Source organism: Paramacrobiotus metropolitanus, unplaced genomic scaffold, assembly GCF_019649055.1.
Source record: "Paramacrobiotus metropolitanus isolate TYO unplaced genomic scaffold, Prichtersi_v1.0 Parri_scaffold0000036, whole genome shotgun sequence".
Classification (NCBI taxonomy): domain Eukaryota; kingdom Metazoa; phylum Tardigrada; class Eutardigrada; order Parachela; family Macrobiotidae; genus Paramacrobiotus; species Paramacrobiotus metropolitanus.
The window spans coordinates 1,108,615-1,122,745 of NW_026570256.1; the positions used below are offsets into that span (position 1 = coordinate 1,108,615).

Sequence of the window (14,131 nt, forward strand, 5' to 3'; positions counted from 1 at the left end):
TAGCAGCTGCGTGTAGAGTTGTAGATCATTATTTAAGCGTATAGTATCACGCATGATTTATACTTTATCCCTGAAAATTACAAATCCTTCAACCAAGCCTTTTCGAATGGATCAATGGCTTATTTGGTTCTTTAGAAATCCAAAAGAAAGAAAAAGAAAAAAAGAAGCAACCAAAAGAATTTCTAGGTCTTGATGCACTGTAAGTTAGATTATATGTTTAGCCAATGCTTTCGACGGTAAGTTTAGCTATAGAAAAAAAGAATGCTATTAAATAAGAGGATAGTAACCAAAAAAACCGAAAGTTCAATGTGTGGAAGCAGTGTTGTCGCTAGGTAAGGTTGTACTGAGTCTGGTTTACGCAGCAGTCAAACATGCTGCACGATTCTCTATGACGTAACTTGCGCGATTTCCGACAAGGAATGTATTGGATGATGAGAAAGATTTGACTGTCCCGGCAAATTGAAATCTGCTTATAACCGACAAGATGAATCCAAGAAAGATGATGATGATGAATCCAACATGAAGGTGATGATGATTGTCGAGATGACCAAGCCGGACATAACTTACTATATACAAACTGCAGTTAACTTCCATTAGTTCAGTTTTTTATAGATGTCTGTGCAGACCTGAAGATTTTCTTCCCGCTCGCCACTCCTCTTCTTCCAGTGTGGGCCCGCTCTCACGCTGAGCACCCTCGCATTTGTGACCTTTCCTGTTTTTGTTTGATCAGTGCTCGTCTTAGTGGAGGTGTGTTTTATTGCTTTGAATTGGATGTTTTATGTTCGGTATGTGTGATGCAAAACTACAGTGCGACAAACACCACACGACGATGAACATACGTACTTACTAGACACTAAAACATACTAATTTGAACAAAACATATGTAAACCAATTTAAGCTTGAAAGATTCTAGTTCAAACTCGACAGAAAAATATCTTTTTCAGCGACTTGTAAATATGCGGCGAAGTGATAGCAATGTAGATGGGATCAGCCGCCGCTTGCAAAAGATTTAGAGTCCCGGATAAATCGTAAAACAGATCATTATTATACGCATTCAGTAAAGTCAATTTGAAGTAGATCATACTGGGAATCCAGCCCACCACGGCCGTGGCGGTCAGTATGGTGAAAACTCGATAGTTATTGCTCGAACGTTGTGTCGGTGAATTTTGGCTGTCAGTTTTTGTCTTTGAAAGGTCAGCAGGAGTTGTATCTCGTAGTGCGGTAGTAATTTGCTTTCGCTTGTGCCGGTGTCGTAGCATGATATAGGGAAAGCCGGCAAAGACCGTGACTTGCGGTAATAAATAGCTCCAAAACTCATTGAAAGCAATCAGGTTCCATTGCGCTACGGGTGCATCATAATTTATTATGCAAAATGGCCTTTCCGGTAGCATGAAACGATACCACAGCGCATCGCGAACTAACTCCGGCAACAATAGTGAATGGATGTACAGCCACATGGAAACGCACATGCCGGTGGCGATGACCTTGGTGTGCCGGTTGCGATAGCTGAGAGGAAAGGTCACCGCCCAGATTCGGTTGACGGTGATCAGCATTTGACTGTGAAATATGGCCGATATGATGATGCAACTGACGTACAGGTAGTATGTGCAGCCGGCAGTACCCATGGCCAGCGGCCATTTATCGGTCAGCATGGTGACCAGGTCCAAAGGCGTAACGAGCAAAAAATACAGCAGGTTTGTCAGCATCAGATTAATCAGATAAACCGTAAAGGGAGAATTGCCGACATGCGTCTTCCAAAATGCCACAAGGGTGGTGAAGTTGGTTATGGCGCCGGTAAACGTTAGGATAAGTACAAGAATGGGAAAAACACCCCAGTCGGCGGTAAACGCCACGGTGTCTGTTTTAGTTAAATTCGAAGCGTTCGCTGCGCTTTCCGTGCGGTTCATTGCGAATCGAGCCAACTGACGAAGAATTCAAATGGGGCAATAAGAAACACACTGCAATTGCTACAACTTGGATTGCCATACACTTTGGCACTTTGCAACTGCTACTCTGTTTTGTTAACGTGAGAAGCACATGGGTCATTCGAAGAATGATCGTGGAGTGAATCGATAGTGATGGGGCAAACGGAAGTACATTACAACTCAGCAGCTGCGGCAATTTTACTCTATAGAGTAATAAGCGGTGACGACCGCCCGCTGTTCGTACTCATCAAATGCAGCCATTATGAAGTTGCATGAATGAGTACGCACAATTCGGCACAATCCGTATCATAGGCAATACCAGAAGAATCGGCGTGTTACAAACGGAAGGAGTTTCCCCCCAATTAGAGCGACACACTTCCGGGATGGAGATACCGCCTATTACTATCGCTTTCGGTTAGTGCGTCCCGTTTATCCATTCATACACGCAGGCAGAACACAGGAAGTTTGGTACAATAATCCAGTAGCGTAAATCCAAAAAGGCTGAATCGCAAAATCGTGTCAATGCCGAAAAAGAGTACTTGTAGTCCCGTTCCGCATGAATCGGATGATCGGTGTACTGTCAGTTTTCATTAGCTCATGACCGTCTTTCCTTTAAGACTAATAGTTATTGACAATTTGAATTCTCTAAGATTAAAAATTTTCTGCGTCAGTTAGCGAAGATGCCCAATTTTGATGTTGCCTGCTGCCTGGCCCTTCAAAGAAACAATTTAACTATTTCGTGACAATGACATTGTCGCCCGGCCATAACAACTCCATCTAAGTGCTTTGCTACGTTTCCCTGCTTCCAGTGGGAATTATTCGAGAAGCGGGGATTTTTTAGCTGAATGAAAGCAAAGAAGCAAGTAGTTGCTTTTTCTTAAACTGTAATAACGAGATCAAACTGTTTTTATATAAGGTTTGTTCATGTACTTATACAAAGCTTTGATGCACTTATTTGAAGCTTAGATACATTGGAATCAAGTAATATTAAGGAATTTCAGCACACTCTGCCTTATCGTAAGTTTAACTTACGATAAGTCAAAAACCATGAGTAATCACATTTGACTCATAGAAAAACTATCCAATAATGCGATAACAGAGCAACGGTTACGGCTGCGATATATGAATGCCCCAGCTTATGATAAGTTAGACTTATCATAAGCTCGACGTTGTAAATGAGAGCGTGAAATTACTGCCTGATTAACTTAATTACCTTTAATACATCAGTAAAGCTAGCCACCGCCGTCTTGAATGACTATCTAATTAGCTCAAATATATTTATTGCCTAATTATTTATTAATCATTGCGGGAAATTACTGCCTAATTAGTAATTAATGCCGTCTCGAAGTCATTAAATTATTAATGGTAGCATACGCGTTACTCTGCGTTCGTAATTATGTTAAATCTAAATTTGTTATTACATAGGGTCGATAGCACGGTATTAACGGGGCAGTGCAGTCCATTGCACAGTTTGCACTCACCGTCTACAATACAGCGTGTAACACGCGCAATGCATGGATAAGTCAACGATGCCCAACGGAAAATCTAGTCGAGAGTGACGCGCCCGAGTCGGGCCGCCCGACTCGAGACTAGATTTACCGTTGGGCAATGTTGCCTTAAAGTGGGCATGTGTTGACTGTTGCAACAAACCAATGCACAACGCTTGCGTTATCTCGGCATGACACATAGGAGCATGACGCACAGTCCGTTGGGCTGCTTTATCATAAGGCAGTCAGAACTGAAAGTACCTAATGACTGTATTAGTTCAATAGAAACTTAATGGGAAAAAAACTAATGAAGAACTCAAACTGAGTTATGTGGACGGCCGCATCGCACGACTGATAACGAAAACATTTCCATTTATTTAATACGCGACAATTCTGCAATTGTGGAGGGAAGCCAAAAGAAACAAAACTAAATCGCCAGTTGACCGCCAACCATTGTCGTGCATTATACAAACTATAACGGTATGCTAAACCGGTGGTAACTAAGATCCAGATGACTGGTAAAACCAACAGTAAAACGGTTAAGAAAATTTTTTATTAATGTTCAGTAGCATGATACAGAACAAATTTGGTTGTGTGGTATGTGTACATACTGTACCTTTTAATAAAAAGTGATTATGCTCTAGTGTCGATTGCAATTTGCAACACACCATTGTGTGAGATTTTTAAGACGTATACAACTTGCAACACTAACATATCACAGTAATAATCGAACATCAAGCTATTAAATCGCACCGTAAAAATTTATTTAAGATTGGACTTTGAAGTGTACGAGTACAAATACATAGCATACCTACACTACAAATGCCGCCTTCTCCTATAAAATGTTATGCACACTGCAAGACAGCTAACCACGACGGTAAACACTGCGTAGCCCATATTTGCTAATGAGCCATGCAGTTAGCAATACCAGTTCAGTCAAGTGGTTGCTTTCCAGAAAACGCTGAGATTAACACATTTTTCGAGGCAGTTGTTCCGCATATCGCACAAACGGAACAAAAACCGGAAACATCCTTCTTTGTTGCCTTGCGCTGTTGAATTTTAGTGAGGCTTAAGAGTACCAAAGGGTTACAAAAATAATATGGGTAGAATTTCCGACGTTCTACTGGTTGCCGTTATTCTCGGTATAACTGCTGTCTTGTCCGCGTCGCCAGGTAACAGCCGTGTTCTTCTTATGATGATGTTTGACCCTAATTTTACCGTTTTTTTTTTTATAGGCGAGCAAAGACAGCGAGCCGCGCCCACATCTCTACCCGATCTATGCTCCGATTGTTTGGAGCCATGGAGCCAAAAGTTCCGCTGTGGCCGATGGCAGAATGGGCAACGGGTGCGTGATGACTGTCCGCGGATTTGCCACAAAATGGGGTACGGGCAAGGCCGTTGTGAGAATGCCCCGCGAAGGTGCTGCGGGAGGGTCTATACCGGAAATGTGTGCAACTGCACCGCAGCCACCGAACCGTTCTATTTTTGGGACATTTAAGCAACTGGGAAAAAACTGTGGCGACCGTGTTTTTCTATCGTTGGTGCGCCTGGTGTAATAAACCAAACTGATAACAAACCGTAATGTCACCACTCTATTCTGCAGCGTTTGCTTAGTATATTTTGGCCGACTTTGTACTATACATACCTGTTGGCTTTGCCACCGTGGTTTTGTTTCCGATGTTTCATATAAGCACGTGATTTCTCACAAAGGTGTCTACCAGAGGTTGCCCATTTCTGCTTTTTCCATATCCCATCCATACCCCATTTTCTTACAGTTTTCCCTACGCAATTCCCTCCCAAATTTTTTGGATCAGACCCATTTTCGTCCGTTCTCATTTCAGTGTCCCATTTTTCAAAAATAAAAATACAACATACATCCGAAAATTTGCTTAACGCCGGGTTACGGAAAACCTCGTTGCCAATCAGCTATTCACGCAAAGCGTGAATTCAGCGCTGTTATTGCCGAAATTTTTGAGATCCCACCATGCAAAAATTATTACGATTTCGCGCGAAGCGCGAAGGTGTCGGCGGTTTTTGTAAATTTTGCCAACCAAAATGGTTGTAGAAATGCATTAATTCGTCGTTTTTATACAGTTTTCTAAATTTCCCATTTCCGCCAGTTTTTTCGTTTTCCCGTCCATCTCCATCCATAAATACAATTTTCCCATCCATACCATTTTAGTATGGAAAAATGGTAAATGGGGAAAAAATGGGATCCATTCCCATAATAAAATGGAGATGGGCAACCTCTGGTGTCTACGTAGTACTTATGTTACGGTGTAGCCTATAACCGCCCATGATGGCGATTAGCTATAGAAATGCCCCTGTTAATGGATTTCCAACTGGATTATCAGTGTCTCTGATCTTGAATTATCCATTTTTATGTATTTTCTCCCATTTATGAATAAAAGCTATTATTTAGGGACACCCCATGTTTCCCCATATTGTAGATTATAGGATATAGGTAGCACTACGTATGACAAATGGCGCTCCTGGTTAGAACACCGTACCAACCTGACGGTGGCTGTGGTTCTGCCCCAGCCGAATTTGGGTCGCCGACGCCGACACAGTTGCCGTCGGTTCCCGGCGCGATTTCGCGGCATTGAGCCGCATATGCCACATGTCCTGCCTATGGATGGCCGCAGGAAGCACCCGTCCATTATCCCCTCGCAATTTCCGTGGAACAGAGGCGTCACGCGGTCCCCGAAGAGGCCGGTGCAGTTCGGCCATTTCCACAACATATTCCGGACTATCCTAAGGGTTTTTCCAACCCTTTATTTTATGGATGTCTCCCTACTACGGTTTCACAAACGGAAGGAGCCTGCAGGGATCGTTATGTGCCAGACAGTGCACAAAAGGTGAGCACCGTTGCTTGCAGTGGCTGTCATTGGTATAGGCAGCACGTCCGTCGAATGGAGTCAGCAGTCGCTCAACAGGCCGAGGAGCACCAAAGAGAGTGGACTGATTTGTGGGACGAGAAAGAGCGCTACAGGGCTCTTGCAGTTCGGCTAGAGAGAGAAATGCGTTTCTTTAAAGGAGTCGCTGACAGAAGTAATGCACTTCTACAAGAGTTGCAAAACTCTTTTCTCCCTGTACGATGCCAATCGGCACAGCGCAAAATAACAGAGAATTTCTCTGTTCCGCTACAGCAAGCAATACCGTTTTCGCCTGAAAAGCCCCAGCGCCCCGGCGAAATTTTTGTCGACCTTGTGGGCAGCCGGGATAAATCAGCCGCTTTTACCGAACTTCCAGATACTTCAGCAATGGCAGTAGCTGCCATTTCAGAGCCGCTCGGGTTATGTGGCGCAGACCCCCGTATGCAACCTAGCCAAGCTTCCCCCCAAAGCCCTATGTCATCGGTAAGCCCCAATAATGACAGCGAATTTAGTGATGCGCTTACCAAAGGAAAAAGTGGCTCGCAACCGCATGCCCCTTGCTGACTACCGGACGATGGATTTGGCAACGGAACTCAAACGTGTTGCCGCTTGTCGAACACCACAATACAGCGGTAGCTGTCCATACGCCCGTTCTCATCCGCAAGCCGCACACAGTGCTGCTCAAAGGTTGCCCCTTTCAAAAAACGTTCCGCAGCAGTAATACGGAGGTTTACTGCTGCGTACCGAAGTGAAAGCCCTCCGATCTCGGAGGAGGCCAAGATGGAATGGAACCGTCTCCTCCTCTGCTGCTGGACCGAGAAGCAGATGAATCGTGCAGTGCGCATCAGCATGGCCGGTGTGGCCAATGCACCTGCGCGGATAAGGGTCTGGAAAGATCCGGACAAGTCGGATGCTGCGGCTGTAGTTACCGAAGGGCCACAAGCGGCCCTTTTCCCCGTCCTGCTTCCAATGATTTGTCCTGATTAGAGGACACCAGTAGGACCGGCGTTCGGCTTGAAAGAGCGTTAACTGCTCTTTGTTGTTCCTTTTTGTTTTTTTTGCGAGCATGTAAGCATGCATGCAACTCTGTTTTCTTTTACCTACGGGCTGAGGGCAGCCCTTGTTGGGAGGAGGGGCATGTGTCACGGTGTAGCCTATAACCGCCCATGATGGCGATTAGCTATAGAAATGCCCAGCTTCGTACTTTGCATTTCACAAAAATGCACCCTTCGTTACTGCCCATTGCCTTGGAAGTCTACTGAAAACTGCAGAATTACAATTCCAAGATCCAACTCCTTTTGGTTTGAATACATATTGTCATACGTAGTGCTACCTATATCCTATAATCTACAATATGGGGAAACATGGGGTGTCCCTAAATAATAGCTTTTATTCATAAATGGGAGAAAATACATAAAAATGGATCATTCAAGATCAGAGACACTGATAATCCAGTTGGAAATCCATTAACAGAGTCATATCATTGGATTAAAAGTTTTCTGTCAGAAAGAACTAATTTTTTTTTCTGTTAACAGTTTCTATTTCTAAATCGACTATTTGATTACATCGTTTTGTGAGAAAACGAAAGCGAGCCTTTCTCCCCTTAAGTGTGTAACTCTGTATTCCAACACAGCAGAGCTGTGGAACGCGGAATTTCCAGGAGCGATTAAGTTATTAAATGAGACAGTATTCAAATTTAATGAAAGGAGCGGCTGATTCCGGATTTGAAGTAGACTTTGCGCTCGTACGCTTTGGAGTGATGCAAGCTTTCAGAAGGCACCATTAAGAAAAATGAAACAACTCATCATAAAACACATAAGCACTCTTCGACCAGTTATTATTTTTATTATTATTCATCGTGGAGCAGGTAGCCCATTTCCGGCTAGGGAACGCGAGTAAAAGCGAAGTACTCGTAATATTCTTTTTTCATGCTTTGCTGCTTAGTTTATTAGACCAGCCGATTGTTTTCGCCATCGCACAAATCGAAAAGAACTCACTAGCCGCAAATTTAAGATTGGGTAGATCTGCAGTACGGTTGACGGAATGCATGAATGAACAGTGGCTTTTATTGTAATAAAATTCAATAATAAAATGCAAGCACAACAACAGAAAAAGTTTGGGAAAACCTAGCCGCAGCAACTGGATAAAACGATCAAAAGAGTTCTTCCGGCATCGGTTATCCATACAGCTTCAGCGAGGAAATGTCATCTGCGTGATATGAACGCAACCTGACCAGGATAAAAGACCTAGAACAAGAGATAGATATTACTTTTGTTATTTTGTAGAATTTTTCTGTTGTTTGTTGCAGTTAAGTTACCTGTCAATAGTATTAGATCCATTATTATTGCATACGCTAAAGGTGTCCTTAGAAGGAAAATACGTAAATACCCTGTCTTTTAACGCTAAAGGTGTCCTTAGGAAAATAGAATACCCAGTCTTTTAACACAACAGCGTTATCATGCCTTTGCTATGCAATACAGTCAGAACACGGCAGGCTCTTATTAATCGTACGACCTGTGTACGTTGTATAACAATGGCTGCATTTGATTGCAGGGTGTTTTTCTTGAAATAAACTTTGTAATTAATTACTTGTTGCGTTTCAAAGGCGAGACCGCCCAAAAGAATTTTGTGTTCTGTTCACAACAATTCTTGCACTTTACACGTGCGTTTGATTGGCTGTCAAATAAAAGTGGCTCTGAAATTATCAACAGTTCTTGTACAAAAGTGAGTCATACATAGCCTAATCGTTGTTGTCGATCTCGCTTGCCGCAATTAGTGGTCGCTCAAGCCGTTTGTAGCGAGAAGCAGTATATGTGTTCCCGTCATACCGCACCTTTTGCCCGAAGAACACGCAAGATTCACAGCAAATGTTCGCAGCGTGGGTAAGAGATCCAACCCAAAACCGGTATAAATGGCTCAGCAAGTTAGCAGCAAAACACAGATAGAAGTTGTTGTCGTTGAGCCACATCCGTTGTCTTCCAAACATGATTTCTGTAGGATTACTCTTCCTCTTTCCGGGCCTTGTTGTAAGTTGCAAAACAGTCGCTGCTTTTATCAAACACTGTGGATCTGATTATAATTTAAAAAATTGCAGGTGTTGAACGTTAACGGTAGCCCGGTTTGCCAGAACCTAAATGCCATATGTACAATAGCCGCCGAGTGTTGTAATGGCCTGCGCTGCGATAATGGAATATGCAGCAACGATACTGCAGTTATTGACAACACGATTTCCGGTACGTCATATACTGTACATCTTAATTATAAGAAAACACATCTCCATGATATATACAAGGAGACAGCGTAAACAGCCCATAAATTAGTAAACAGATGCATAGTGAAATGTCAACCAGCCCATTTTGCATAATAATTATTAATAAGCCGTCGGCGTAAACGGTTTCATATATAGATATATACCATTTTTAGTTACGTGCATTTTTAATGCATTGTGTTCCTGCCTTACTGAGTCATGTTTGTTTTGGTCAGACTTATGTTTTTATTTTGTTCAACAGGTGGCAGTCTCATCACACGCGATCAGTTTGAACGTGCTGTCACGACCATTGGTTACTGGCGCTACCAGCCTCCCACGGATGAGCAATACGAACTAATCATGAGAGACGCTGGACCCAAAGGAAAAATCACCACGAAACGGGAACTGGCAATGTTCCTTGCCAACGTCTTCCACGAAAGCGAAGGCATGGGTGCCACGGAAGAGCGGGGACCGGAAGGACCGTACGGGCCCTGGGTACCTTATAAAAAAGATCCCATTCATCCTGAACGGAAGTACCATGGACGCGGCTACCTGATGCTACGTGGGTATCCTGTGTACAAGGAAGTTTCCCTTGGACTGTACGGCGATGAACGATTGGTGGAGAACCCCGATCTCGTTAAGGATGCGCCCGCCGCCTGGGACACTGCTTTCTGGTTCTGGGCCAATAAGGTCCACAGTCAACCTGGTACCCAAGTAGGAAAACTCGGTGTGTCGGCGTACATCATCACCGGTGGCAGAGAATGTCAGGAATATGAAGAACTCCCAGAGCGGCTGGACATCTACACGAAGCTCCTGGTTATCTTTGGTGTGAACGACACGCCAGACTACAGCGGATGTTTCGATCGTTCGAAAAATTTGCCAAATAACCAAAGTACGGCAATTATCACACGCGAGCAGTTCCAGACGGCTGTGAACGGGATTGGCTATTGGTATCCACCACCGACAAACGATCAGTACAACACTCTCATGATCTCCGCAGCACCAAAAGCCAGCATCACAACGAAGCGTGAACTAGCCATGTTCCTGGCAAATATACTGCATGAGACTAGTGGACTGGAGAAGTTGGATGAATACGGTCCACCATATTTTCCCGCGGCAACAGATCCCGATCACCCGGAGCGGGATTATCATGGACGGGGGTACATGATGTTGCGGGGTTTCCCGGTCTACAAGGAAGTGTCTGAAGGGCTGTATGGCGATGACCGGTTGGTAAAGAACCCCGACTTGGTGAAAAACGATACGACGGTGGCCTGGGATACGGCGTTCTGGTTCTGGGCCCATAAAGTCCACAACGAGCCGGGTATTGGGAATGGTCAGTTTGGTGTGTCGACAAAAATAATCAGCAATGGCCAGGAATGTAATGGAACCATGAGTGTGGCTCATGCTTTGGAAAGGTTTGACATTTACAAGAAAGTTCTCCAGGTTTTGGATCCGAGCGAAGCTGCAGTCGAAGCGGGATGTTATAACTAGCGCCGATTCGGTGCTCGTTTGGTCTATTTACAACTATACAGTAACTAGCACAATCTCAGTATACGAACCGGTGTACGAAACTGGCGCAAAAGTTTTTGACGAAATAAAATCAATTAATTGTTTTGATGTCATTTGCTGGTGTTCAATCCGTATGTTGAATAAAATTGTACGAACGTAAGTATACTCGCACGTTAGTCCAGTCAACAACCACATGAAGTTGACGAAAAGAAATAAAGTTAGCTTCCTGACTAATCCTTGCAGCGGCCATGCAAACGTAATCACAGTAGGCAAAGTGAAATGTGATGCCATAGTAAAAAGTTTAATCGTCTGGTTAAGAACGGATATTAGTATTTACTGAAATTTAACGAGCAGTGTGATCGTTACTGATTTTGGTTTAACAATTAAGTTGAACAAAGTGATATACTTTTAACCAATAAAATTGCTGTGGTCGGAAGCATTTTGTAAACTAAACCGGAATGCTATTGACTTCCGATATTTCCTGGCATTTCCTATTTGGATTTCAGTTCCGTTGAGTGTACGACGGATGAAACCAGGCTGACGACGGTCAATTCCAATCCGGTAATATTTGCCACAGTCCCGGTATTCCCATCCAGTCCAGGTTGGGTGAAATTAACCCCACAAAACGTTACCACGGTAGATCTGTACCACGGCTCGAGAATTTTTCAGTGCCGAACTGTAGACGCTTCTACGAGTGCTCCAATCGTACACAACAATTTCATAAATACCGGCATCCTGTTTGTTAATCAGCGTGCTGTCCACAATGGCGCCAACGTAATCGTTATGAATATGGCTGTCGTTACTTATCTTGGAGAGCCGTTGTTCAGTCCGCACTCGTTCTTGAGTGCCTTCAACAGGTCCACTCGCCACCAGTTCCAGACACTGAGAGCAGTCTGCTTCGGAGTCCAAATGCCCCCTCTCATGATTACTCGAATCTCGTCATTTTTGGTTTCAAATCTCATCTCGAATTGATTATGCGAATAGGGGCTGCTAAAATTTCCGTCCGCTGCGATTACGGTAAATGATTCTGTCCGATAATCTTTTCTGTGGTAAGTGGCCGTATAATAATAAGTTGAAAGACCTGTCTTCCACAGCCCGAACGCTTTTGTTTGGCACTCGGCAACCACGGGTCCATTGTAATTTCTCAGGCCAGATCGCAACTCAACAGACGTTCCAGCCAATTCTTTATTATGGACGGAGTTGTCCAAAATTACTTTTCCTGTAACAGTCACCGTTTTGTTATTATTGAATCGGTTGAGAATGAAGATGAGTGGCTCCATGAACGTGTCAGTGGTCGGACTGATGTCGTAATCAAATATGGGGATCGCAATGGTACGGTATCCAAACAGTCGAAAGTCAATCGTGTAATTGCAGTTCCCTCGCAGTACAAGAGAAAATTTTCCGTAGGCATTTGTCGAGAAGAATAGTTCTCGAAACACCACACCACTGTAGCTCTGTAGCGTAGCGGATATTTTTAGAATTTTTTACGTTACCCAAGGGTGCAGCATCTTCGACTTTTCTGGCCTGCCAATAGAATTTATGCGTTGCACCTGTAAGTAAATCAAATAAGCCAAATACAACACTCTGCTATGCAACCCGTCGTTGTGTTATCGAACAGAAGGTGCGTGACGAGGAAAGCACCGTTTTGTCAAAGTATTCTTTCACAGGAGTGACGTGTGGGAGTAGGATCACACGCCTGGATGTACGTACGCATGCTGACTGTCCGCCTTCCACCTGCAACATAACGGATAATCTGGTCAATCTACTCTGTGATTTGCTGTTCTCTTCTACTAGCGGTGTATGTTATGTCATAACGCGACGTCTATTTAAGATCATGTTCTCGCTAATATCGGCATCAGTAGTCTTGGATTACTTCTAGAGACTGCTTTCTAATTACGATTTCCTTGCGTTGTGGACTATGTTGAGAATTAGTGAAGAGGCAGCAATACTTGTTGCTTCTGATGTACATGATCGTTCCCGGATTGTTGCATAGAATACAGGTTTGCTCGTGACACAATCGTCCTAGCTCTTTACTGATCCTCATAGAAACTGCGACCGGAAGTTGTGATTGGAGTGTTCCAGCTTAGGGATTCCTGAGTTCCTGTGTTCCTGAATCGTTCTTCTTATTCCACCATAATTAGCTGTTACAGTTTGAGATGAGAGTTGCCTACCGACTGACGTTTACAGGCGTGAAAGAGTAAAGATAGTTCATGGAGCTCTAACCAGCGTGAACGCTTATACACGACAGGAGAGCAGCCTAAATCAACTTTTTGTAAAGTTTTTGAGAAGACGAGAAAAGCGCTTTCGGCTTAATTTTTGGAAAAACGCTTCAGCACTCACTGCCTTTGTTCGTGGTAATGCGGCGGCAGTTTTTGGCATTTTGGCGCGTATTAAACGGTTTGATAAAGCTAGTGACGGTATTGGAAGTTATGGAAGTGTTTCTTAATCTAATTTTGAAGCAGCAGTGTCTGATAATTATGAATCGGAAATACATGCGTCTTGAGTATCCTTTCTCTTACCAATGCCACAGATTTGAAATAGAATCGACGGACTTAGGGCTTAAGCTTCGAGTTGGGCCACGGCTTGCCAAAATCTGATGGGCATTGCTGATGACCTTTGCCTTGGTTACCGCTACAGCGAGGGCGATATTCTTGACGTTTGTTGCTAGCTGCGATACTTCGGTCAAAGTGTTGTTGTGCAACACTTCCATCCGCGTACTAATATTTCCGGTGTTGCGTTTAATTTGGTCGATATTCCGCGTGAGATTTGCCGCTGCTTTCGAAAGGGCGATGCTGATATAGTCGCTTTTGCTGTCAGTCTCAGAACATCCTCTTGCGTATTGTTATACATTTCTTGTACGTGTGTAACCGTCCAAAACGTCCGGACGTCTGAGACGTCCGGCGGACGTTTTGGACGTCTACATACGTGATTAATACCAGCTTCAGTTTTGTTTATCCACACGCCTATAGCTTCGATTTGTCTTTGAAGAAAATCGATTATTTCATCCGCTTCCGGTATACTAATCTTCGCCGCTGTTTCTGTAAGAATCAAGCTGGTTACATACTGTGAACTTGTTTTGCTGGGGCG

The 14,131-nt window shown here is 43.8% G+C and overlaps 1 protein-coding gene across 1 annotated transcript; it reads left to right on the top strand.

Annotated features, from left to right (window-relative positions):
• Positions 1–9,114: 9,114 nt before the first annotated feature.
• On the top strand, positions 9,115–11,205 carry LOC129589623 (uncharacterized). The gene is made up of 3 exons (XM_055484444.1): positions 9,115–9,314; positions 9,383–9,521; positions 9,798–11,205. Exons 1-3 carry the CDS (start codon positions 9,273–9,275, stop codon positions 11,024–11,026), a joined length of 1,410 nt encoding a protein of 469 aa, XP_055340419.1. The 5' UTR covers positions 9,115–9,272; the 3' UTR covers positions 11,027–11,205.
• The last annotated feature ends 2,926 nt before the right edge of the window (positions 11,206–14,131 follow it).